This window comes from Oryctolagus cuniculus, chromosome 21 (assembly GCF_964237555.1).
Source record: "Oryctolagus cuniculus chromosome 21, mOryCun1.1, whole genome shotgun sequence".
Classification (NCBI taxonomy): domain Eukaryota; kingdom Metazoa; phylum Chordata; class Mammalia; order Lagomorpha; family Leporidae; genus Oryctolagus; species Oryctolagus cuniculus.
This window is the reverse complement of record NC_091452.1, coordinates 31,548,809-31,571,717: the sequence shown is the minus strand read 5'-3', so window position 1 is coordinate 31,571,717 and position 22,909 is coordinate 31,548,809. Positions and strand designations below refer to the sequence as shown.

Here is a 22,909-nt window from a genome sequence, read left to right as displayed (position 1 = left end):
GTGTTTTCAGAAAGACGGTGGGGGCTGGCGTCGCGGCTCACTAGGCTAATCCTCCGCCTGTGGCGCCGACACAACGGGTTCTAGTCCCGGTCGGGGCGCTGGATTCTGTCCCGGTTGCTCCTCTCTGCTGTGGCCCGGGAGTGCAGTGGAGGATGGCCCAAGTGCTTGGGCCCTGCACCCGCATGGGAGACCAGGAGAAGCACCAGGCTCCTGGCTTTGGATCAGCGCAGTGCGCCGGCCACAGCGGCCATTGGGGGGGTGAACCAACGGAAAAGGAAGACCTTTCTCTCTGTCTCTCTCTCACTGTCCACTCTGCCTGTCACAAAAAAGGGAAAGATGGTGGGAAGCCTACAGAGGTGGAAATCAGAAATCTTCCAGCTGGAGTTGTAACTCACTAGTTGTAACTCACTTTCTCTCCTTATCTGGGAAACAAGTAGACTTTCAAGGCTGGGAAACCCGAAAATCCTTTTCCATTTCCTTCCAAATGGAAACTAATTTACAGAGAGGCTCAGTGACTCCGGCCAGCTGTTCGACAGGCATCAATTAAGGAAATTAATTTTGTAGCATGAACTCCAGCAGCCGGACATATGTCACTCAGACAACCCTGGATTCACAATTATGCAAATTAAAGTCAGTAGATGGTAGGCATGTCCATCTCTTGTCGCTGCTGGGTGCTTAACTCCAATTAAACACCGAAACTACTGCCAATTTTTTAAAAGATTTATTTATTTGAAAGAGTTACAGAGAGGAGAGACAGAGAGATCTTCCATCAATCGTTCGCTCCCCAACGGCCAGGACTGGGCCAGGCCAGAGCGACAGCTTCATCCAGGTCTCCCTCATGGGTGGCAGGGGCCCAACCATTAGGGCCTTCCTCCTCTGCTTTTCCCAGGCTAACGGGGAGCTGGATTGGAAGTGGAGCAGCCGGGACTCGAACCGGCATCGCAGGCGGCCGCTTTACCCGCTGCTCCATACCGCCGGCCCCATGCCAATAGTGTTATGTGTGCCACCACGCCTCTCCACCAAGGCGATCAGAGGCTCAGCCCGCCCCGCCCAGGCCCCGCCCCTATACCCCAAGCCCCACCCTCTGGCCTCCGTGACTCCGCCTGCCGCCTGCGGATCCAGCACCGCCCTCGTTGCCATGATGATCTCCGCCAACTCCCTGGAGTCTCACGCGCCCGGACTCCTCCCGGGAGGCTCTCGTCGCCATGGTGATCGCCGGTTCTGACTGCCCGCCGGACTCGCTCCGCGGCCAACCCCGCCCAGGCCCCGCCCCCGACGTCTGGGATTGGTCAGATTCGCGCGGTTCCCGCGTGGCCTGCGTTGCCGTAGAGATCCCGGGCCGCGGGTGCGGCCAGCTGAGGCGGCGCGGAACTCGGAGCGTTCGCGGGCGCTGCGGGTGAGTCCAGACCCTCATCTGGTGCAGGCACGTCCGGGAGGCCGGGGTCCCCAGCGCGTCGTGTGCTCCACCGTGTCTCACCTCCCGCATCCCCACCCGCCCAGGAACGTGAACTCGGCCTGCAGCCCGGGGCGTCCGCATGGCCTGGGTGCCCCGCATCTGCGCCAGGCCCGCGCTGGACCGGGAGGGAGCTGGGAGCGATGGGAAGGGAAGGACAAGAACAAGCCGTGGGCGAGGCCATCCTGACGGCAGAGGAGGCTGGACGGGAAAAGGAGATGGAGGCGGGCGGTGCAGTAGGCTCGAGGGGCCGGCGCTGCGTGTGTTGGGGGGGACTTCCTGGGGAGAGGCCTGTTGGCGGGAACTTAAGCCCCCCGCCCCTGTCCAGCCCGCCCAGGTCACGGAGTGGGAACGGGCATCCCTCCCCCACGCTGCTTCCAAGGCCTGGTGTTTGCACCGCGCCTCCCACCCGGTGGAGGAAGCTCAGAGCTGGGTCTCTTTCCCAGAGACACCTGTCAGGTCTTCTGACTCCTAGGCAGGCCGGCCCACCCCGACCCTTCCGTACTCCCTGAATGGACAGAGATGGCCTGAGGTCCGGTGTCCCGGTGACCTCTGGCAGAGGGAGGCTTGGATATGTTTTTAGTTTGGTTTGGTTTTGGGTGTTTTTTTTATATTTATTTATTTATTTGAAAGAGTTACGCAAAGAGAGAAGGAGAGGCAGAGAGAGAAAGAGAGAGAGGTCTTCCATCCACTGGTTCACTCCCCAGTTGGCTGCAACAGCCAGAGCTGGCCAATCCAAAGCCAGGAACTTCTTCCGGGTCTCCCATGCAGGTACAGGGGCCTAAGGACTTAGGCCATCTTCCACTACTTTCCCAGGCCACAGCAGAGAGCTGGATCGGAAGAGGAGCAGCCAGGACTAGAACCTTTGCCCATATGGGATGCTGGCACTGCAGGTGGTGACTTTACCCACTATGCCACAGCGCCGGCCTCGTTTTTTTCCCCCAAGAATATTTATTTGAAAGGCAGAGTTACAGAGAGAGAGGGAGGGACAGAGAGGTCTTCCATCCACTGGTTCACTCCCCAAATGGCCCCAATGACTGGAGCTGGGCCAGGCCAAAGCCAGGAACTTCCACTGGGTCTCCCACGTGGGTTGCAGGGGCCCAAGCACCTGGGCCATCCTCCACTGCTTTCCCAGGCACGTTAGCCAGGAGCTGGATTGGAAGTGGAGCAGCTGAGACTTGAACCGGCACCTATATGGGAAGCCCGTGGCACAGGCAGCGGCTTAATCACTAAACCACACTGCCAGCCCCTGGATCTGGTTTTAAAGCTGATGAAAAGTTTAGGCAGAAACTGTGGGTGAATCCCCAGGCTTGCATGTCTCCCTAACTTTCTTGGAAATATGGAATTGCAGCAAATTTAGCAAGATCTTAATTGGCTTTTACTTGCAAGTCTAGAATTGAGCAACACCTCCTTTTATAAGATAGAGTGGGTGTTCCTGTGAGCTGAGCCGAGGGGGTGGATTTTATAAGGAAAGCAGAAACAGAAAACAGCAGGCAGATTGGTCATCCCGAAAGGACTTTCCTTCTAGGGTTAAAGCACAGGGACTCTACTTGTGCTCACTCGGGTAAAGGATGGGCTTTAAAAGAATTATTTGAGAGGCAGAGTTAACAGACAGAGGGGGAGAGAGAGAGGTCTTCCACCTGCTGGTTCACTCCCCAAATGGCCACAACGGCTGGAGCTGGGCTGATCCTAAGCCAGGAGCTTCCTCCGGGTATCCCATGTGGGTGCAGGGGCCCAAGCACTTGGACCATCTTCCACCGCTTTCCCAGGCCATAGCAGAGAGCTGGATGGGAAGTGGAGCAGCCAGGTCTCGAACTGGTACCCATATGGGATGCCGGCATTGCAGATGGCGTCTTTACCTGCTACACCACAGCGCCAGCCCCCTTGTACACAGTTCATTTAACGTGCTCTGTGCCCTGATTTCAGTCCACAGGACTCTGGAAGAATGAGGTCCTCCCTGACACCTGTGGGCCCCCCTGTGAGCCGGGACCGTGTCATCACCAGCTTCCCTAAGGTAGGGTCCGTGTTTGTCGGTGTTGCTCTCCTGACAGCTGTGGCCCCATCCAGCTTCCTCCCCACAGCCTGCACTCACCCCAGAAATAACAGCAGGTGAACCAGGGAGGCATGTCTCTCGCCTCGTTGACCAGAGTTCTTGAGAAGCCAGGAAACTGGTGTAGGCTTACCCAAAGCAGGCCGGCAAGTTAATGGTGACACCAGGCTTGTGTCACACAGGGCGGTTGTGGCATGGAGGTTCCAAGGGCTCAGACTTTGTAGGCAGACGGTCCTGATCTTGTCCCTGTGCTGTGTGACCGTGAGGAAGCTGCTCCGCCTCTCACAGCTGCTGTTCCGTGAGAATTCCTCACGTCGGGTACCTGGGCTGCAGTAAATCTGCCGTCGCGGTCTCCATTGTCATGACTGTGACCAGAACGGGACTCTCTTCCCCCTTGCCATTCTGCCTTCAGTTTCTGCTGAAAACTCACAATTTTCTCCTGCCTGTGTTAAAATCCAATATTGGGGCTGGCACTGTGGTGCAGTGGGTTAAGCCACCGCCTGCGATGCCAGCACCCCATGTGGGCACTGGTTCATGTCCCAGCTGCTCCTCTTCCAGTCCAGCTCTCTGCTGTGGCCCAGGAAGGCAGTGGAGGATGGCCCAGGTGCTTGGGCCCCTGCACCTGCGTGAGAGAACAGGAAGGAGTACCTGGCTCCTGGCTTCGGATCAGCGCAGCTTCAGGCATTGTGGCCATTTGGGGAATGAACCAGCATATTGAAGATCTTGTTCTCTATTTCTCCTTCTTTCTCTCTCTGCAACCCTGTCTTTCAAATAAATAAGTGAATCATTTTTATAAAAATGATATAAAATAAAATCCAATATTAAGGAGCAGGTGTGTGACCCAGAGGTTAAGGTACCACCTGGGATGCCTGGTCCCTTTCCCTTTCAGAGTCCCGGCATTTTGAGTCCCAGCTCCACTTCCCATTTCCGCTTCCTGCTAATTCATACACTGGGAAGAGCAAGAGACATCACAAGGACTTGATCCCCTGCCACAAATGTGGGAACCTGGATTGAGTTCCAGGCGCCTGGCTTCAGCCTGGCCCGGCCTCACCTGTTGCAGGCATCTGGGGAACAAACCAACAAATGGAAGATCTCTGTCTGTGTGTCTCTGTCTCTCTGACACTCACACTCTCTGTCACTCACACTCTCTGTCTCTTTTTGCCTTTAAATAAATAAACTTTTTAATATATTAATTACAACAGGAACAAATCAGCACACACTCTGAAGGGTGCAGTGGGACAAGATTTACCAACACTGCAGAGGCCCTGCCTGCTGACCCAGCATTCTATTTCTAGGAGTTTTCTCAGCAGGTTTGCTGGCACAGGTGTACAGTGTGCACGAGGCCAGGTACTGCAGATTTTTTTATTGCATCTTTTTAAAAAAATTTATTTCGTAGCTGGCATTGTGGTGGAGTGGGTTAAGCCACCGCCAGCAGCACCAGCATCCCATATGGGCCCCGGTTACAGTCCTGGCTGCTCCACTTCCAGTCCAGCTCTCTGCTTATGCATCTGGAAGAACAGCGGGAGATGGCTCAAATGCTTGGGTCCTTGCACCCACGTGGGAGACCCAGATGAAGCTCCTGGCTCTCCCCAGGCCCAGCCTTGGCTGTTGTGGCCATTTAGGGAGTGAACCAACCAACGAAAGATTGAAATCTCTCTCTCTCTAACTCTGACTTCCAAATAAACAAATTTTTTTAAAAAAATTATCTGTTTGAAAGGCAAAGCATCAAAAGAGAGAGAGACAGAGATCCTCCATATACTGATTCACTCCCCCAAATGACCACAGCAGCCAGGTCCTGGTTAGGCCAAAGCCAGGAGCCCAGAACTCCATCCTGGTTTCCTACACAGTGGCAGGGGCCCAAGTACTTGGGCCGTCTCCTGGCGCATCAGCAGGAAGCTTATTGGGAGCAGAGCAGCCAAGACTTGGGACTTGTGCCGGGGCTCTGATATGGGACTCTGGTGCTAGAAGCTCTGGCTTCACCCACTGCTCTACAGTGCTGGCCCCTGCAGCAGTTTTTTTTGTTTGTTTGTTTGTTTGTTTTGTTTTTGTTTTTGTTTTGACAGGCAGAGTGGATAGTGAGAGAGAGAGACAGAGAAAAAGGTCTTCTTTTGCTGTTGGTTCACCCTCCAATGGCCGCCACGCTGCAGCTGGCATACCGCGCTGATCCGAAGGCAGGAGCCAGGTGCTTCTCCTGGTCTCCCATGGGGTGCAGGGCCCAAGTACTTGGGCCATCCTCCACTGCACTCCCTGGCCACAGCAGAGAGCTGGCCTGGAAGAGGGGCAACCGGGACAGAATCCGGCGCCCCAACCGGGACTAGAACCCGGTGTGCCGGCGCAGCTAGGTGGAGGATTAGCCTATTGAGCCACGGCGCCACCTGCAGCAGTTTCTAAGAGCAGGTCAAACCCTACAGAAATGTCCTCCAAGAGGGGGCTGCGTACACAGTGCCACTTCTGCTGCAGTCGAAGTCGACCAAAGTGAATTGTTGGGTAAAAATGCCAGGAGTGGAACGGCATGTAATTGAGTGTGTATAGCATGCTCTCATGTGTTTAGAAAAAAGAAGAAAGGGAGACAAGAAATTTCTGTGTCTGTTCATGCACGCAGGAAATACTTCTGTGTCGCTCCCCCTCTTCATGGAGGAACAACACAAGACCCTGCGCTGTTCTTTCGTCTGCTCGGCCCTCCCCGGGTTTGCTGCTGGTTCTTCCCGGGTTGGCTACTATCCCTTCCACCTCCGTGGAAGGGCAGTTCCCCCTGGCCACATTCCCCACTTCCGCAGGGGAGCGGCACACCGCCGGCCGGGTCTCTCGGGGGCTGCACGGGTGTTCCTTCAGCTAGATGTTCCCCTTAGATGTTCCCTGTGCATGCCGTCTCTCTCCTCCTTTATAGTCCTCCTCCGCCAATCCTAACTCGGCTGCCCACACACCGAGTACGCTGCTCTCCTCCAATCAGGAGCAAGTCCTACAGTTTATTAGCTGAACTGGAGGCAGCTGTGCGGAAGCTGTTTACTTCTCTCCCAGCGCCATATTGTGGGAGAGCAGATGCATAGAATAAGTCCTAATTCCAGTAACTCAGTCCAGTCCGGGCTGCTCCCCACAGATCCCCCTTTCTTTTTATTTTTTGGCGTTGATACACGCCTGTCTTCGGTGTCCCGCGGCACACACTCTGCTCTACTTGCTAGAGTTGCCACAGGTTCTTACAAGTCCTATCAATCAGGCAAACCGAATCCGGGTCCTCTCTTCGCCATGTTGTGAGGAGGTTTTTAGGCGCTGATGCGTGCCTGTGTTCGGTGACCTGCGGCTCATACTCTGGTCGAGCCGCCTGCTGGCGCTTACCGCCTTAATCAGGCAGACCAAATCCAAGCTCTCTCATTGCCATGTTGAGGGGAGGCCTTTCTATTTCTCTATTTCTCTATCTCCGGGCATTCCTATTTCTCCCATTTTACTTCTATCTTCCAGCGTTCCTATTTCTCTCACTTTGCTTCTAAACTTCTATTTCTCTTATCCCTGCAGCTTCCCGGCGCCTCGCCCTGCCGGCAGCTTCCCGGCTCTGCGCCGCTTCAGCCAGCGCCTCTCTCATCTGCGTGGCTCGGCTTTGCGCGCACACTCCGCGGTCTCGCACTTAACCCTTTCGCGTCTGAACCACGGCCTCGCGCCAGCCCCGCGTTCCCTATGTACTTGAGCCCCGCACACTCTGTCTGCGCGCGGCAGCCTCCGCGAGTCACACAGCGTAGCTTACGTGTCCGCCACTAGCATTCAATCTAAGTTCCCCGGGCTAGCCTGACGAATTCAACCCAGCATACGTCTCCGCCCCATGATTTGGCTTCCCGTCCTTTGCTCCCCGGGCTAATCAGACGGATCCCAATCTGGCTTACGTTTCAGCTTCTGGTTTCAACTTTTCGCCCCCTATTCCCGGGCTAACTTGAGAATCCCAAAGTGGCTTTCATTTCCGCCTCGGCCTGCCCCCCGCGGCTTCAATTTCCCTAACATTTTTCTCTACCCGGTATGTTTCCCCAAGCTTTCCTCCAACAATACTCCTCCCTCATTTCTCCTGGCCTCTCCCCACAGTTCACATCCGAGTCTGTTTGTTCTAGCTTTCACTTTCGCTTGCATCCGAGTCTGTTTGTTCTAGCTTTCACTTTCGCTTTCGACCTTAGAGATTTCTCCCAGCTTCCCCCCGTAGTCCGTATCTGAGTCTATGCCTAGGCTTTCAATAGCTTCTTCCGGCACCCTTTTCGTCCGGCTTTTCCCTAGGCTGTTTGCTAGTCTCTCTCTCCGGTATTTTCCCATTTCTTCCCGTTTCTTCCCTCCTAAGTTTCATATCCGTCCTAGGTTTCCTATCCGTTCTAGGTTTCCTATCCGAGCTAGGTTTCCTATCCGAGTCACGGCACCATTATGTCGCTCCCCCTCTTCGTGGAGGAGCAACACAGGACCCTGCGCTGTTCTTTCGTCTGCTCGGCCCTCCCCGGGTTTGCTGCTGGTTCTTCCCGGGTTGGCTACTATCCCTTCCACCTCCGTGGAAGGGCAGTTCCCCCTGGCCACATTCCCCACTTCCGCAGGGGAGCGGCACACCGCCGGCCGGGTCTCTCGGGGGCTGCACGGGTGTTCCTTCAGCTAGATGTTCCCCTTAGATGTTCCCTGTGCATGCCGTCTCTCTCCTCCTTTATAGTCCTCCTCCGCCAATCCTAACTCGGCTGCCCACACGCCGAGTACGCTGCTCTCCTCCAATCAGGAGCAAGTCCTACAGTTTATTAGCTGAACAGGAGGCAGCTGTGCGGAAGCTGTTTACTTCTCTCCCAGCGCCATATTGTGGGAGAGCAGATGCATAGAATAAGTCCTAATTCCAGTAACTCAGTCCAGTCCGGGCTGCTCCCCACACTTCTGGAAGGTTCCATAAGACCCTACTGTTAGCTGTCACCTGCATGTGACTTGAGAGAGACATGGAGGGAGATCGTCTCTCTGTGGAGTGACCTTTTACTGCGTTTATTTTGTCTGAGAAGGAGGGGACCTCCCATCTTCTAGTTCACTCCCCGAAAGCCTGTAACAGCCAGGGCTGAAGCTGTGAAGCTGGGTGCTGGGTCTCCCATGTGGGTGGCAGGGGCCCACCTACTTGAGCCGTCACCTGCTGCCTTCCCCGTTGCGCAGTATCAGGAAGCCAGATTAAAAGCGGAGGCAGGCCGGCGCCGCGGCTCACTAGGCTAATCCTCCGCCTAGCGGCGCCGGCACACCGGGTTCTAGTCCCGGTTGGGGCGCCGGATTCTGTCCCGGTTGCCCCTCTTCCAGGCCAGCTCTCTGCTGTGGCCAGGGAGTGCAGTGGAGGATGGCCCAGGTGCTTGGGCCCTGCACCCCATGGAGACCAGGAAAAGCACCTGGCTCCTGGCTCCTGCCATCGGATCAGCGCGGTGCGCCGGCCGCAGCGCGCCGGCCGCGGCGGCCATTGGAGGGTGAACCAACGGCAAAGGAAGACCTTTCTCTCTGTCTCTCTCTCTCACTGTCCACTCTGCCTGTCAAAAAAAAAAAAAAAAAAAAAAGCAGAGGCAGGTCTCAAACCCTGGCACTCCAGTATGGGATGTGGGTGTCCCGATTGGCCACTTAGCCACTGTACTGCAACACCCATCCCTTCTTCCTTCTTTAACTCCCCCCTGCCACGTTCCTGCTCCCCACACCCACAGAGAAAGGCTTCGAATCCCAGACTCATGGCTGCGTTCCCCCCAGGGCTTCCACCACGACAAAACCTCAGGCAGGTGCTCTCCCTGTAGCACACGACAGAGGTAGCTGAGGTGACAGGGACTGGTGATGCATAAGCCACGAGGAAGAGAGGCATGAGTGGCGCAAACAGCCCGGGTCTCGTGGGACCAAGGACCCTGTTTCCCGGGGCAGGACGGCGAGGCTCAGAGGCGCCTCTCACGAGGTTGTCGATGCTGTTCCGCGTGAGTGTGGGCTGCTCGACCCGGCTGCTCACCAGCGTGACTCAGGGACTCCTCCAGCAACCACATGAAAGGGAGCTCTCACGAGGAGCCCATTTTAAAGATGAGGAGGCCGGGGCCCCGAACGGTTTCATCACTCGCCCTTTGCGAAGGCTCCTTCCCCCGGTCCTGCTTGCCTCACCACCAGCTGAAGCTAAGAGGACAGAGGGGCCAGGGCAGCACCCAAACTGATGCCTGAGAACCCGGAAGAGACCCTGGGGCTGGGGCGGCGAGCCGTGGGGTCAAGCGGTGCCCGGCGGGACCGAGTAAAGAGCCAAGGGCAGCATTGCCGTACACGAGGAGCTCGCCGGCAGCCTCCATGTTTCTTCCCACAGCCTCGCCCTGTCCATGCTCTGCCGTGGTCAACCCAATGGCAAAAACTCGAAGTCATTTTTAGTTTCGTTTTTTTTTTTTTTCTAATTATATAACAAAGCATGCATCCCACCTATGTCCTGATGACTTTTTAAGTTTTATTAATTTTTAAATATTTATTCATTATTTGAAAGGCAGAGTTACAGAGAGGCAGAGAAAGAGAGAGAGGTCTTCCATCTGCTGGTTCACTCCCCACAACAGCCAGAGCTGGGCTGATCTGAAGCCAGGAGCCAGGAGCTTCCACTGGGCCTCCCACACAGGTGCAGGGGCCCAAGGACTTGGGCCATCTTCCACTGCTTTCCCAGGCCACAGCAGAGAGCTGGATAGGAAATGGAGCAACCAGGACTCGAACCAGCACCCACATGGAATGCCAGCACTGCAGGTGGCAGCTTTACCCAGTACACCACAGCGCCAGCCCCTATTTATTTATTTTAAAGAATGACAAAGAGTGAGAGAAAGAGAGAGCAAAAGATCTAACATCTGCTGGTCACACCCTTAATGGCTGCAGCAGCCTGGGCCAGACCGGACTGAAGCCAGGAGCTCAGAGCTCGCTCCAATCAGATCTCCCCATGTGGTGGTGGGCACCCCATACTTGAGTGACTGTCTGCTGCTTTCCCAGGGCGCTGGATCAGAAACAGAGCAAGCCGGATTGGAACCAGCACTACAATACAGGATGCCCACATCGCAAGCAGCAGCTTAACCCACTGTACCACAACACCGGTGCCAATTTATTTATTTGTCTGAGAGGCAGAAAGACAAAGGGACAGGGACAGAGAGAGCACCCATCTGCTAGTTCACTCCCCGGATGCCTGAAGCGGCCTCTCAGCTGGTGCCAGGACTCAATCCAGGTCTCCCACAGCAGGTAGCAGGGACCCAATTCCTTGAGCCATCACTGCTGCCTCCTGGGGTCCACGTTAGCGGGAAGCTGGAGTCAGGAGCCAGAGCTGGGTGTTGAACCCAGACCCTCCAATATGGAATGCTGGTGTCTTAACCGCTAGGCCACACGTCTGGCCCTCATCCCGTCTTAATAGCCAAATACTAAGACACTCCCTCGCTGCCCAGCTTGGGGTTGGAGCTGCAGCCTGGCGGGAGGATGTGCCCATCTGTCTGTCTGTCTGTTTCTTTGCAGTGGTACACGCCCGACGCCTGCCTGCAACTCAAGGAGCACTTTGACAGACAGGTCAGCACAGCCTGCCAGCGCCGGGACACGGGGACTGTCGGGTGAGCCCACGGGGCGCTGGGTGGGAGCAGAGACAGCGAGAAGGAATGAGCGCGTGAATGACCATGTGAACGGACGAATGAGCAGACGAAACACCACTCCTGCCCAGGTGTCTGTGTGTGGGGCAACCTGCCCTTTGCTCACCGAGTCCCACAGTGACTGGGCTGTCAGGCCGAGGCCGTGGCGCAGGTGCATCTCCTCTGTCTGTCCCACTCCCCGTGCTTTCCCGTCCCTTGCTGGTCAGTGCCAGGACCTCGGGGAGCCTTCTCTGACCCCCCACCCCACTGCCCCTGATGCCCAGCCCCTCCTTTGTGCTTCTGAGCCCCAGGAACTCAGCTCACAGGTTGTAGGTTTGACTTTCTGGATGTCACCAGAGCTGGCCTGTCTTATTGCTTGTTCTCACACTGGTAGCACCAGACACCAGTGGCACAAGGGTTTTATAACAATTGTTCTGTTTATTTCTTCTTTTCTTTCCTTTTATTTTTCAAAAAATATGTATTTGAAAAGCAGAGTTACAGAGAGAGAGAGAGAGAGAGAGAGAGGAAAGAGAGATCTTCCATCTGCTGGTTTACCCCCCAGATAGTTGCGGTGGGCTGGACCAGGCCAAAGCCAGCAGCCTAAAACTCCATCCAGGTCTCCCACGTGGGTGGCAGGGGCCCAAGGACTTCCACTTCCAGGTACTGGTGAAGCATCCTCCACTGCTTTCCCAGGTGCGTTAGCTGGAAGCCATTTTGGAAACAGAGTAGCCAGGACTCAAACTGGCATTGGATATTTGAGATGTGGCGGCTTAAGCTGCCAGTGCCACAACTCGGACCCGAGCTACAGGAACTCTTAAAGCATTGTCAGCAGTCCCGGAAGTGCCAGCACAGAAGGCCAAATCAGAGACAGAGAGAGGGAGAGAGAGACAGGGTGGCTAGGGAGCCCAACAGGTCCAGAGCTGATTAGCCTCAAGCCACAGCCCAGATGTGCAGAGCCCAGGTCCCTTTCCGTGGCACACCCCTCGGCTTGTCTGACCCTTCCGGACCCCACTGAGTGAGCAGGTGATGGTGTCCTGGTCAGGGAGTTCCTGCTTGTCAGGAGCCAGAGCCCGCACAGGTGCACAGCCCCAGCGAGTGCACAGGAGGCTGCAGGGGCGGCCTACCCACTCCTGGGCCCCCGTCTTCCTGTACCCTCTGCATGGCAGCTCCCCCCTGCCAGCTTAGACATGGCTCTTGGCTGCCACAGCCCCACCCGGGGTCTTTCTCTGACATTTTTATGACATTTTATGACTTGTCCCTCGTCCAGCAGAGAGCCATCTCTGGACGATGCCATCCCCAGCAGAGAGCTCAGGGAAGGGAAGGGGCCCCGTGTCGCAAAGATGTCCTTGAACCACACCCAAGAGCAACACGGGCATATTTCTCGCAGGCTCCAGCTGTCCAAGGTGGTGGTCGTTGGCGATCTCTACGTGGGGAAGACCAGCCTCATCCACAGGTGCGCCCTGCCGGCACCAGGTCGGCACACCTTTACCTGGGAGGCCCAGAGAACAGCCAGGGGGCCGCTGGGAGCCCCTCCCCCTCGGCCTGGTGGGCGGTCTCTTGCTGTGGGTGTTGTCTGCCACCCGACTTCACGAGCAAAGCTTTTGCATGTGTTCCTGTCCGAAAGGACGCCCCTCTGACAACCACGTCCTCGCCCCCACAGGTTTTGTAAGAATATGTTTGACCGGGACTACAAGGCCACCATTGGGGTGGACTTTGAGATTGAGCGCTTTGAGGTGGCCGGGGTTCCCTACAGCCTCCAGATGTAAGTCCCATCTTCGTCAACAAGGTCGTGTTGTGCCAGTTCCCACCCTTGGCTCACGGGAGGCCTTCCCAGAGGCACGTGGGAACGGCCTAGGCGAGTTCCTTCTCCCCTGTGCCCCAAGGCACTCAGCAAGGCCCTGTCTGGACAAGCAGGGCCTGGGTTGGATGTGTGGAACTGGGCCTCCCAGCTCCCCAAGTCCCCAGCCCACACACCCGCTCCATCCCTGTCATGGTCTCGTGTGGGTTGTCAGACCTGCCCACCTGCTTCCACCTCCCAGTGGCCTCCGGCTCCTGCCCCTCTGCCACCTGGAGCTCCCATGATCCCACTCTGCAGAGCCCCTGCCATCCAAGTCCCTTCCTCAGGCCTGGGACGCTCAATGGCTGCCCCTGCTCCACCCACTTTTCTTGGCCACCCCCCGACCCTCGGTCTCAATCTCCAGGTCTCTGTTCCTCCCTGGGTTCATGCCTCCATCGCCCTTGCCTGCCTGGGCTCAGCCTGCAGATCCTGTGGGTGTCCATTCCTAACTGGTGACACAATGCCCCCGTGTAGTCCTGGGCCACATGGTGCCCATCCTGCCCGGGGAGAATACGGCAGCAATCAGGAGCAAAGGAGGCCGTGGCACATGGGGCCGTGGGCCTCAGGGACCTGGAGGCTGACGGATGCCAGGGCGGGGCAGCCCAGGGGGAGCCATGCAAGGAATGGCTGAGGCCAGCTCACTGCCTTGGCCACAGTAAAACAGGGGCTCTGTCCTTATCTTGAAGCCACTGCCAGCTACCCTCTGGCCCCCTCCCAGCTGCCTACCCCTGCATCTTCAGAAAGGAAGGAAAATTTATGAGGGAATTAATGAAAGAATGAAGCCCAAAAGGCTGCATCATGCTAGATCACTTGATTAAAAAAAAAAAAAAAAAAAAAAACAGACCATCCATGGATCGTTTCAGACTTGTCTACACTTCCATTTCCTGAGGAAGTTAAACTGTGGTCTCATGGATGGAGCGTGGATTTTCAGACTCACCTTGCACATAGACCACCTGCCCTGTTCCCAGCCAGAGCCAATAGATCTTGGCATGTTCACCTTCCCCTCTGCCATGCTGTGCCCCTGGCAGACATCACCAATCAATGATTGCATTCTCTTCTGTGGACACAGTGCTCCACTTCCGAGCCCTTCTCAACATGGTGCTCCAGAGAGCCAGAGCTGACTGATCCGAGCGGCTGGGGAGTGTCCCTGTCAGACACTCCCACCCCCACACTGAAGCAGGGGCTCCTGCCACACCTGAGCACGTGGCAGAGCCACAGTTGGAAGCCCAGCTTGGAGCCCAAGGCCTCCTCTGAGGTGAACTTCCATCGCCATATGCTCCATCTGCAGTCAGAAGGGCCTGAGCTGCAGCTCCGTGCAGGCAGGGGACTATGCCCCTCCCCCCACAAGCCTGCCCAGGGCACCCACAAAAGCATCATAAGGAGCTGGGGACAGGAATGGCTGGCTCCCAGCAGGTACTTCCTAGAGGCTGTGCACCTGCAGGCCCTGAGCCTCCTACACACACACACACAGTCCCACTCGCCTGTCGGCCTAGAACACTGCGACTGCTTAACCTGCCCCCACTCTTTCCCTTCCCCTCTCTCCCATGGCACAGCTGGGACACAGCCGGGCAGGAGAAGTTCAAGTGCATCGCGTCTGCCTACTATCGCGGTGCCCAGGGTGAGTAGTTGTGCCAAGGCAGGGCCCTCAGCCTCAAGCAGCAGTGGGAAGCCCAGGTCCTCTGCAAGGGTGCTGAGCTCCTGTCCCCCTTGAGCCACTGAGAAAACACTGGGGACAGGGAAGCCACCTCCAAGCTGGGGCCCTTGGCTGGCTTCAGGGTCCCTGTGGTGGAGGGTGCACGCCTTAAGTCGCAACCCCAGTCTGGAGAAGGAGGCACTGAAGACATCTCAAGACTCCAGGGAGGTGGGGACAGGCTCGTCTAGTCTCAGCAGGGGGTGGGGGTGGCTAAAGCCGGAGAGGAGGGGCAGAAGGTGGGCCATAGTAGGACTGGCAGGACCCAGGTGGGGGCCGGCAGGGCCAACGGCAGACCAGGCACTGGGCAGGACTTTGGGTGGCAGGAAAGTCCCCACGCCGACCCCAGCCTCCCGGGAGGAAGACAGGACGGGATCGGAGCAGGAGGCTTGCAAGGGTTGCCCAGAGCATTCTGAGCCAGACTCGAGATGCGTGAGGCCCGGTTACGCCTGCGCAGTAGTGCAAAGCCACAGCACGCTCATTCAGATCTGAAAGCGGCAGAAACAGGAAACACACTCCGCGAGCCTGAGCCTGGGGGTCAGAGCTCTGGCTTGGTCACGTCCACGATGGCTTCCTGCACCCGTTACCTCTGCAGGCCTCTCTCTCCCAGGGCAGCCACCCCCTGGGAAGAAGAGGTGTGAGGCACCTGGCACACCCCTGCCAAGGCAACCAAATGCCTCATTGCCATTGTCATCTCCCTCTGCCCGGTCCCACACACCACTAGAGGCAGTAGAGAGCCAGTGTGTGCCCACAGTCATCCTGGTGGGGCTCCCTTAGGGGTACCACTCTCAACACAAGGGGCCAGGGTGGGGTCGCATCTCCCAGTTTTCCTCCCACCCAGCCCCACCAGTTGTCTCCCTCCAGCTGGTTGCTGCCACTGGTTGTAAGTGCCCCATGTCAGACTCCAGACCAACAGTTTTGCCAAAAGCTGCTCAGGTTGAACACCCCCCACCTCCGGTTGACAGGCGGGGAAACTGAGGCTCTCAACCATTAAGACCCTCCCCCCGACTGGTGCTAACCTTTGCCCTAAGTGGCACAGGGTGTCTGACACCAAAATCCACCCACTGCTTCCTGCTCCCTGCAGGCAGGGGAGGGCGGGTCTGTGGGACAGCCAGAGTTGTCTCCTCCCCAGGGCCAATGCCTGGGGCCACCCCAGCAGTTGCTCAGGATCCGGGGGACCCTGGGAGCAGGGAATGCCCCAGTGGAGTCCCCTGGGTCTCCCTCTTGGCCTTTCCTGCTGCTGATTGGCTGTGCTTCCCCCTGCCCCCCACTGCGTGTCCAGTGATCGTCTCGGCCTTTGACCTCACCGACATACAGACCCTGGAACATACCAGGCAAGTCCCAGGCACTGTGGCCTCAGGGTCCCCCAAAGCTCAGGAGACTGCCCAAAAGGGCTTCCCAAGACCCTGGGCTGGTAGGCTGGGCCCCCGGCAGTAGGTGTGAGTTAACTGGGCAAACTTTGTCCAGACCAGCTGCCCACAGGCCACTTCCTGTCCAGTTGCCCTCTTACCCCTAGAGACTTGCTTCCCAGGGGGCACACGGCCAGGGCAGCCCCATGGGGGTGGGGGGTGGGAGGGAATGTGTTCCCAAGGGCCGCGCCTCGCTTTAGTCACCTTCACTGCAGTCATCATGTTCACTTTGCCCTGGTCCAGGACATGAATTTGACCTTGCTGTCTTGGGCAGAGATGTGGCCCATCCCAGCGCGGCCGGAGGTTGGGGGGAGCATCTTGCTTCTATCTGGAACAGTCCAGCAAAGCCCCGATCCTATGTTTATTCCGAGTGTTCACACCCAGCATCTCAAACCCTGTGAATAAGAGGCCAGGTGATCTTTTGAGCTGATTGCAAAGCAGGATTCGCCCAAGGTCTCACAGGGTAAAGGCAGAGCCAGGGCTAAGGCGGGGGGGTGGTCTTCACTGTCCCCCACCAGGCCCAGCACCCTCCTCTGGCAGCGTGGGCCAAGGGACCCTCCCTGCACCTCCCCGCTCTGTGCTCCCAGCCCTGGAGGCTGCACCCTGTCCCCTAGTCTTCTGTAGGCCCCTCTGGGTAGGGGGGTGACATGTCTCTGCCCATGTCACCCCCACCCCACCCCGGTACTTTCCAGACAGTGGCTGAAGGATGCACTGAGGGAGAACGAGGCAGGCTCCTGCCTCATCTTCCTCGTGGGAACCAAGAAGGACCTTCTGGTGAGTGGAGCGGTGTTGGGGCCGGGAGGGCCGTGGGCGAGGAGCAGTGGGAGGGACTCACACGTCTAAAGTTGGAGTTCAAAGACACGGGCTTTGGGGCTGAAGGGGAAGGGACTCCAGGTCCCTGTGCTGCCTCCCAAGAGAAGGGTGGACCCCCTCCCCATGGTGAGGCCGCCCCATTGTCCTAGGGTGAGATGGGGGAGCCAGGGTGGGGAAGAGGCAGGGGCATCCCTGCCGGAGGCCGGGACGCTGGGTCAGCCAGGTACTTCTCGCAGTCAGGGGCGGCGTGTGAGCAGGCAGAAGCTGAGGCCGTGCAGCTGGCCCGTGAGATGCAGGCCGAGTACTGGTCAGTGTCAGCCAAGACAGGTGAGTGGGCTTGGGGCATCGCCGTGGTGGGTCCTCCTGGGGCTCTGGCATGGCGTGGGGCCTGGTGGCACCTCTATCCCTTTAGAAGGAGTCTGGGAGTCCTGCCTCATGGGTGGGTGGAGGACAGTGCCCCCACTACCACCTGGGAGGTAGGCTCTGCTTCCCCCTGCGGAGTTACCCCTCAGGTCCCAGGGGAAGAAGTGGCAGGGCTGGGAGCCACACACAGCCCTCACCTGGAACCTGTACATGGTGGCTGTGTGGCCGCACCTGGCAGGTGGGAGGGACCAGAGATGCGGGAGCTGCTGCCCCTTCTGGGTTTTGTCTAAACACTGAGATGTTGCCGCCTGGCCCCGGCTCTCACCTGTCCCACTCCTCACTGCTCCTCCCTGGCCTCACCGGCCCCCCTCTAGCCCTGGGCAAGCTGCCCGGCCTCGTCCAGCCTGAGTCTCTCCGCCTGGGAAGCTGGCTGGCGCCGTCCATCTCATTTCCTTTGTAATGAAAACACGTGCTTTAAATTACAAACGCCAAGGAGGAAGAACTAGGGAAGTTGCGGGTAGTTGCGGGGTATGTGGAATCCTGTGCAGTCCCTGGCCCAGAGGCAGCTCCGGGGGCTCAGGAATCGAGCCCCCTGGCGGAGGGGGAAGTGGATGTCTGGCCCTCAGGACTGAGCGCTGAGCGCAGCAGCACCTCCTCCAGCCCAGCGCGAACACCTGGCAGTGCTGTGCCAGGTGCCCCCTTGCTGCTCCGTCCCAACAGAGGTCGCTCGTGCCCTGAGGACCCACCCTCCTTCGTCAGAGTAACAGCAAGCTCACCGTGCCCCGTGCGGTTGTGCAGGTTGTTAACTGCACAAAGGCAGAGTGAGTAAGTGTGTTTGGGACTGGAACCCTGGCTGCTCCCTGTGCAGCACCTCCACCTGTAGGAGGGGGTACAAAGATGCCTTGTAGGGGCCAGCAGCATGGTGAGCCTCACGGACCCACTGGACAGGCATGGAGACAGGCGCAGGCAGCAACTGCCCCTAGCGGGTGGTCAGAGGCAACCAATTGGAAGAGTAGACACAGGCAACGAAGACTCAGAGGTGGGAGGGGGCTCGAGCCAGGTGGGGAAGCTGGTTCTGCAGGTGGGCGGAGCTGCCCCCCAGGGCCCTCACTGTGACTGGCAGGAGCGCTCTAAAGGGGGTCCCACACCAGCCTGGGGGGAGCCCACCTCCAAACACATCCAGGGCATGGGCAGAGGCAGCCAGGGTCACAGCCGTGTCGCCGGCCCACAGGGGAGAACGTGAAGGCGTTCTTCAGCCGTGTCGCTGCCCTGGCGTTCGAGCGGTCAGTGCTGCAGGACCTGGACAGGAGGAACAGCGCCCGGCTCCAGGTCGGCGATGGAGACCTCATCCGTGCGTACAGGCGAGGCTGGTGGGTTGGGCAGCAGGCTCGTGACCAGGAATCCACGTCCACCAACCCAGGACCCTGCATTTCCTTAACCCAGCACCCTAATGTCCTCCTTTGACCCTCTGTTCTGGGCTGTCACCCAGCCCCAGGTCTGTAGCTACCCTGCCCCTGCCCACCAGCTCAGACACCTGCCTGGCCCTCCTGGCCTCCTAATAGGCTCCTCATGGGCTGGACTGGGGCATCTGGGGCCCTGCAGGCGTGTCCTAGGTCCAGCTCTCCCATCCCCATGCCACCTGCGATGTTCCCCAGCCTCGGCCTGTGCCAGGTCATCCGGGGCCTGAAGCACAAACCTAGGAACTGAGGTTCATGGCTGTGGCTGTCAGGGAAGGAGTGGCCCCTGCCCAGTGCTACAGGGTGCTTGGAGGGCTCCAACTTGTACCTCTTTCTCCCCTCCGCACAGGGATGGAGGGAAGCCCACCCGAGACCCAAGAGACCCAGCAGTCCTCCAGCCTGGGCTGCTGTTAGCAGGAGCCTGTGTCACAGGCCCCCACCGGCCCCCTGCACGCGCGTGGGCAGCGGCTTCTGTGACTGAGGAGAACTGATGTGGCGCCCCAAGCTCCACAGCACGTCTGCCTCCTCTCGGGCAGGCCAGGAGCCAGCGAGAAGGTCGCCACTGGCCTCCCAGGGGCCCCACACTGCCCCCTACCGGCTAGGTAGGGTCATTGTAGGGACCTCCCGAAAGTCCTCCCTGCAGGGTCACCCGATGGTCACCCTTGACCTTGAGCAACCTCAGGTCCGGACCACAAACTCAGGACAGCCACATCCCTCATCCGTGGCCTGCATCAGCGGGTTCCTCCTTCCCAGCCACCCTGGACGTGGCCTCAGAATCCTCACCACAGCGTTCCAGGCAAGCGGGACTTGTCCGAGTCAGCACCTCCTGGCCCGTATGGGAGTCCCCAGGGTCCCGGCCTCCAGTCTGTGGGCGGGGAGGGGCAGCCCAAGCCACTGGCCCATAGGGATGACAGATTCACCCAGCCGTGCTGTGGGAAGAAGATTCGTGGATCACTCGCTCCTGAATCCGGGAGCACTGTGCCATGGCCCAGGCCAGCCCGGTACCCAACTGTTGCCTCCCCATCCCTCTCGCCCACCAGTCCTGCCTGTCTCTTGGGGTCTTTTGTAGTGGTGCCTGCACATCTTGGAAGTACTCTGGAATCCCTCTGAGTCTGACATGTCTCTCTCTCCACTGCTTCCCCTTGCACACCCACAGCACGCATGACCCTGCCCCCTGGCCCCCTGGCCCTCTGCCCTCCATGCCCATCAACACTGCCTCTCTGCAGCTCACCGCCCTCCACCTGCCCTGCATGCCTGCAGCCCAGGGGCTGTGCCCACTCACCGCCTACCTGGTGCTGTGGGCAGCCGGATAAGTGTTGGGGAGCATGTTGTGGTTGGTGCCTGGCACACTACAGATGCTCATCAAAGAATTAAGCTCATAACAGTTGCCAAAAACCAAGGGGAAGCCTGGGCATCACTTTCTGTTCATTGCTCCATAGTTTTGTAATAGCCATATTTTTAGTTTTTGTTTTTTTTTTTTTTTTTTTAAGAACACTCTTTTAAAAAACTATTTTATTTACTTGAAAGATGGCACAGAGAGGGAGGGAGGGAGGAGCACTGCCATTGCCCGCCCTCTCTTTTTGTGTGTACGGGAAGGTACTTCACAGAGTTTGTGCAAATGGCACTACAAGCCAAGTTTAGGGGTAGGCATTGCAATGCAGCGGATTAAGCCTCTGCTGGAGATACCAACATCCTGCATCAGTCGGTCCAAGTCCCAGCCAGTCCACTTCCAGTCCAGCTCCCTGCGAATGTGCCCAGGAGGCTGCAGATGACAGCTCAAGTCCTCAAGTCCTTGCCACTCCTGCGGGAGGCCCGGATGGAGTTGCTGGCTCTTGGCTTTGACTCAGCCCACCCCCAGCTGTATGGGGGAGGGAATCAGCACAGGTGGGAGGTCATTCTGTCACTCTGTCTTTGAAAGGCAGAGTGACAGAGAGAGGTCTTCCATCTGCTGGTTCACTCCCTAGATGGCCGCAATGGCAGGAGCTGTGCTGGTCAGGAGCCAGAAACTTCTGAGTCTGCCAAGTGGGTGCAGGTACCCAAGGACTTGGGCCATCTTCTACTGTTTCCCCAGGCCATACCAAGGAGCTAGATCAGAAGTGGAGCAGCCAGGACTCGAGCCGGTGCCCGTGTGGGATGCCGGCATTGTAGGTGGAGGCTTTTACCAGCTACGCCACAGCACTGGCCCCAATAATTTTTTTAAAAAAGTTTATTTTGGTGCAAAAAAAATTGAAATTGATGTGTAGTTTATTCAGAATATTGATTTCCATGAGATTTTTGATAACTCATGCATGAATTTCTCCATTTTTTGCACCCTAATAAACTTCTTTAAGAAGTGCCCTTGTGGAACACACTTCTTTATATAAATCACTTTTAAAGGAATGATGAGCTTGGTGTGAAACAACGCCAGAGAGACGAAATGGATGAAACGCAGATGGGAGGGCCCACTTCTGTGGGTTGCACTGCCCACTGCTGAGCTGGTGTCGCGGGCAGCTGGCAGCATTCCCCTGTGTCTCCTGTGTGCACGGCCCCTTCTTTGCCGGCTTGCGTGCAGCGTCGCCAGGGTAGCCCCACGCTGTCCACACTGCCTGGCAGCCTGCCCCTCTGACGAACTGCCGCCCCGACTGCGGGTCCTCTACCAGCTGCCCCATTGTCTTTCACATGGGCGGGCCCACGTTTGCCGCCCCCTGCACAGGTCTTCTGGTTTGCGTCCACCTTTCTGATTTTACCCAGAGGGCTGCCAGTGGCCATCCCTGTAGTTGCGTGAGGGTCTTTGCTATGTTCCATGAGCTCCTGGAAGTCCCCTTGTAGCAAGGAGCATGGAGGGGGGCAGGGCTTACGTAACCGCAGCTCCCTGCGGGATGGGGAGACAGACACGGAGAGCTGAAGGGGGGACACCTCATGCCTGAGCACCATGTCCTCCTCTTCCTCACTCCTGGTCCAGCTCTGCCTCTGCCCCACCCCTGTGGGAACTCCGCTCCCAGTGGCCTTGCCCTTGGGGCTGCCCTGTATCTCTTAGGGGTGCCCTCCAGTTAGGTGGTGCCAGTCCCAGCCACCCAGGGTTGTGACCCAGCCGTGGCCAGCTCTCTTTGGGCTCCCCCAGCCCAGCCGCCCCACTCCCTGTCATAGCCTCCACGGTCTAGCTCAGTCCATTCTGTCCTGCAGCCATGGTGACGTATGGACATGGAGACTCACCCCCGCTCCCAGCTCTTTCAATGTTGTGTCCCGGGTGTCTGCCTACCTCACCTTCCTCCCAGCCCTCCTGGGGCCTCCACAGCAAAGGAGCAGCCACCAGGGTGTGCTCACTCACGCAGCAGCCTGGGGGATGGGGTGGGATGTGGGCCTTTAGCCAATGAACCTTGCTCCCCCCCCCCCCCAGGATCAAAGGGGTCTTAAGCCAGGAGAGCTGAGCTCAGCTAAGATCTAAGTGCTGGCTCTGGTTTGAACATGATCTGGCCCCTGGGCTCAGGCAGACGTTCAAACCCCCAAGTCGCACATCAGTGGTACTAAGAGAACAGAAGCAATCCAGTTAAGTGTTCAGGAAGTGGGACTTGGAGGAGGTGCTCAGTTTCCACTGGGGGCGTGTCCCCGGAAAGCAGGTCTCAGGAGCAGGTTGCATACAGAAGCCTGATTTGAGCCCTAGCTTCTCTGGCTCACCACGCGAGCCTGCCTCTAGTCATCAGCCACCTTCATTGGAGGTCAGGCTAACAGGGCTGCCAGTCTTGGACTTGAACTCCCAGAAACATAAGCAAAATAAAGCTCTTCTTGTCATAAGCTTAGTTGCCTCGTCATATTTGGTTAACAGTGGTGAAAAGCTGGCCGCTGTGCGTAGAGGGAGACAGAGCACCGGGAAAAGGTGCATGTTCACTGAGTCACTAATTCTTTCTCTTTCCTGTGTTCAGCTTTCCTAGAGCCCTTTCTGGCCCAATCCACTGCATTCCCCCACTTAACTGTGCCCAGACAGGTGTCAGCCCAGCCCCATTTCACAGGTCTGTGCTCCAGGTGGGTGCGGGACTGGGTGAAGGGCATTAGCCCCAGGGCCACGCAGGTGCAGGCTGGGACAGGGAGGCAGCCCCTTGTGCAGCTCTGAGCCCTCGGGGAGGCTGGCACTTAGGGAATTCTGGGCTGGAGGGACTCTGGGGTGGACACAGAGTGACTCAGGAGGCCCAGGGCAGGCACGCATGTGCGATTTCAGAAAATGCACAGCTCAGAGGGGGGCCCTCACTCTCAGACCGGGTGGACCCTGGGTGCACCCCCACACACACGCCC

At 57.8% G+C, this 22,909-nt stretch overlaps 1 protein-coding gene across 7 annotated transcripts; it reads left to right on the top strand.

The window, feature by feature from the left end:
• The first annotated feature begins 1,154 nt into the window (after window positions 1-1,154).
• Window positions 1,155-22,414, top strand: RAB36 (RAB36, member RAS oncogene family). 7 transcript variants are annotated; one of them, XM_051837079.2, is made up of 11 exons: window positions 1,167-1,396; window positions 3,380-3,467; window positions 10,968-11,059; window positions 12,462-12,527; window positions 12,735-12,836; window positions 14,465-14,529; window positions 15,884-15,935; window positions 16,703-16,784; window positions 17,060-17,130; window positions 18,418-18,515; window positions 18,993-22,414. In XM_051837079.2, exons 1-11 carry the CDS (start codon window positions 1,206-1,208, stop codon window positions 19,055-19,057), a joined length of 972 nt encoding a protein of 323 aa, XP_051693039.1. In that variant the 5' UTR covers window positions 1,167-1,205; the 3' UTR covers window positions 19,058-22,414. The 7 variants fall into 7 exon arrangements, with proteins under 7 accessions (XP_051693042.1, XP_051693041.1, XP_051693039.1 ...); XM_051837077.2 differs by having other exon boundaries at window positions 1,175-1,396; window positions 17,060-17,150; XM_051837076.2 differs by having other exon boundaries at window positions 1,179-1,396; window positions 18,418-18,537.
• Window positions 22,415-22,909: the final 495 nt, after the last annotated feature.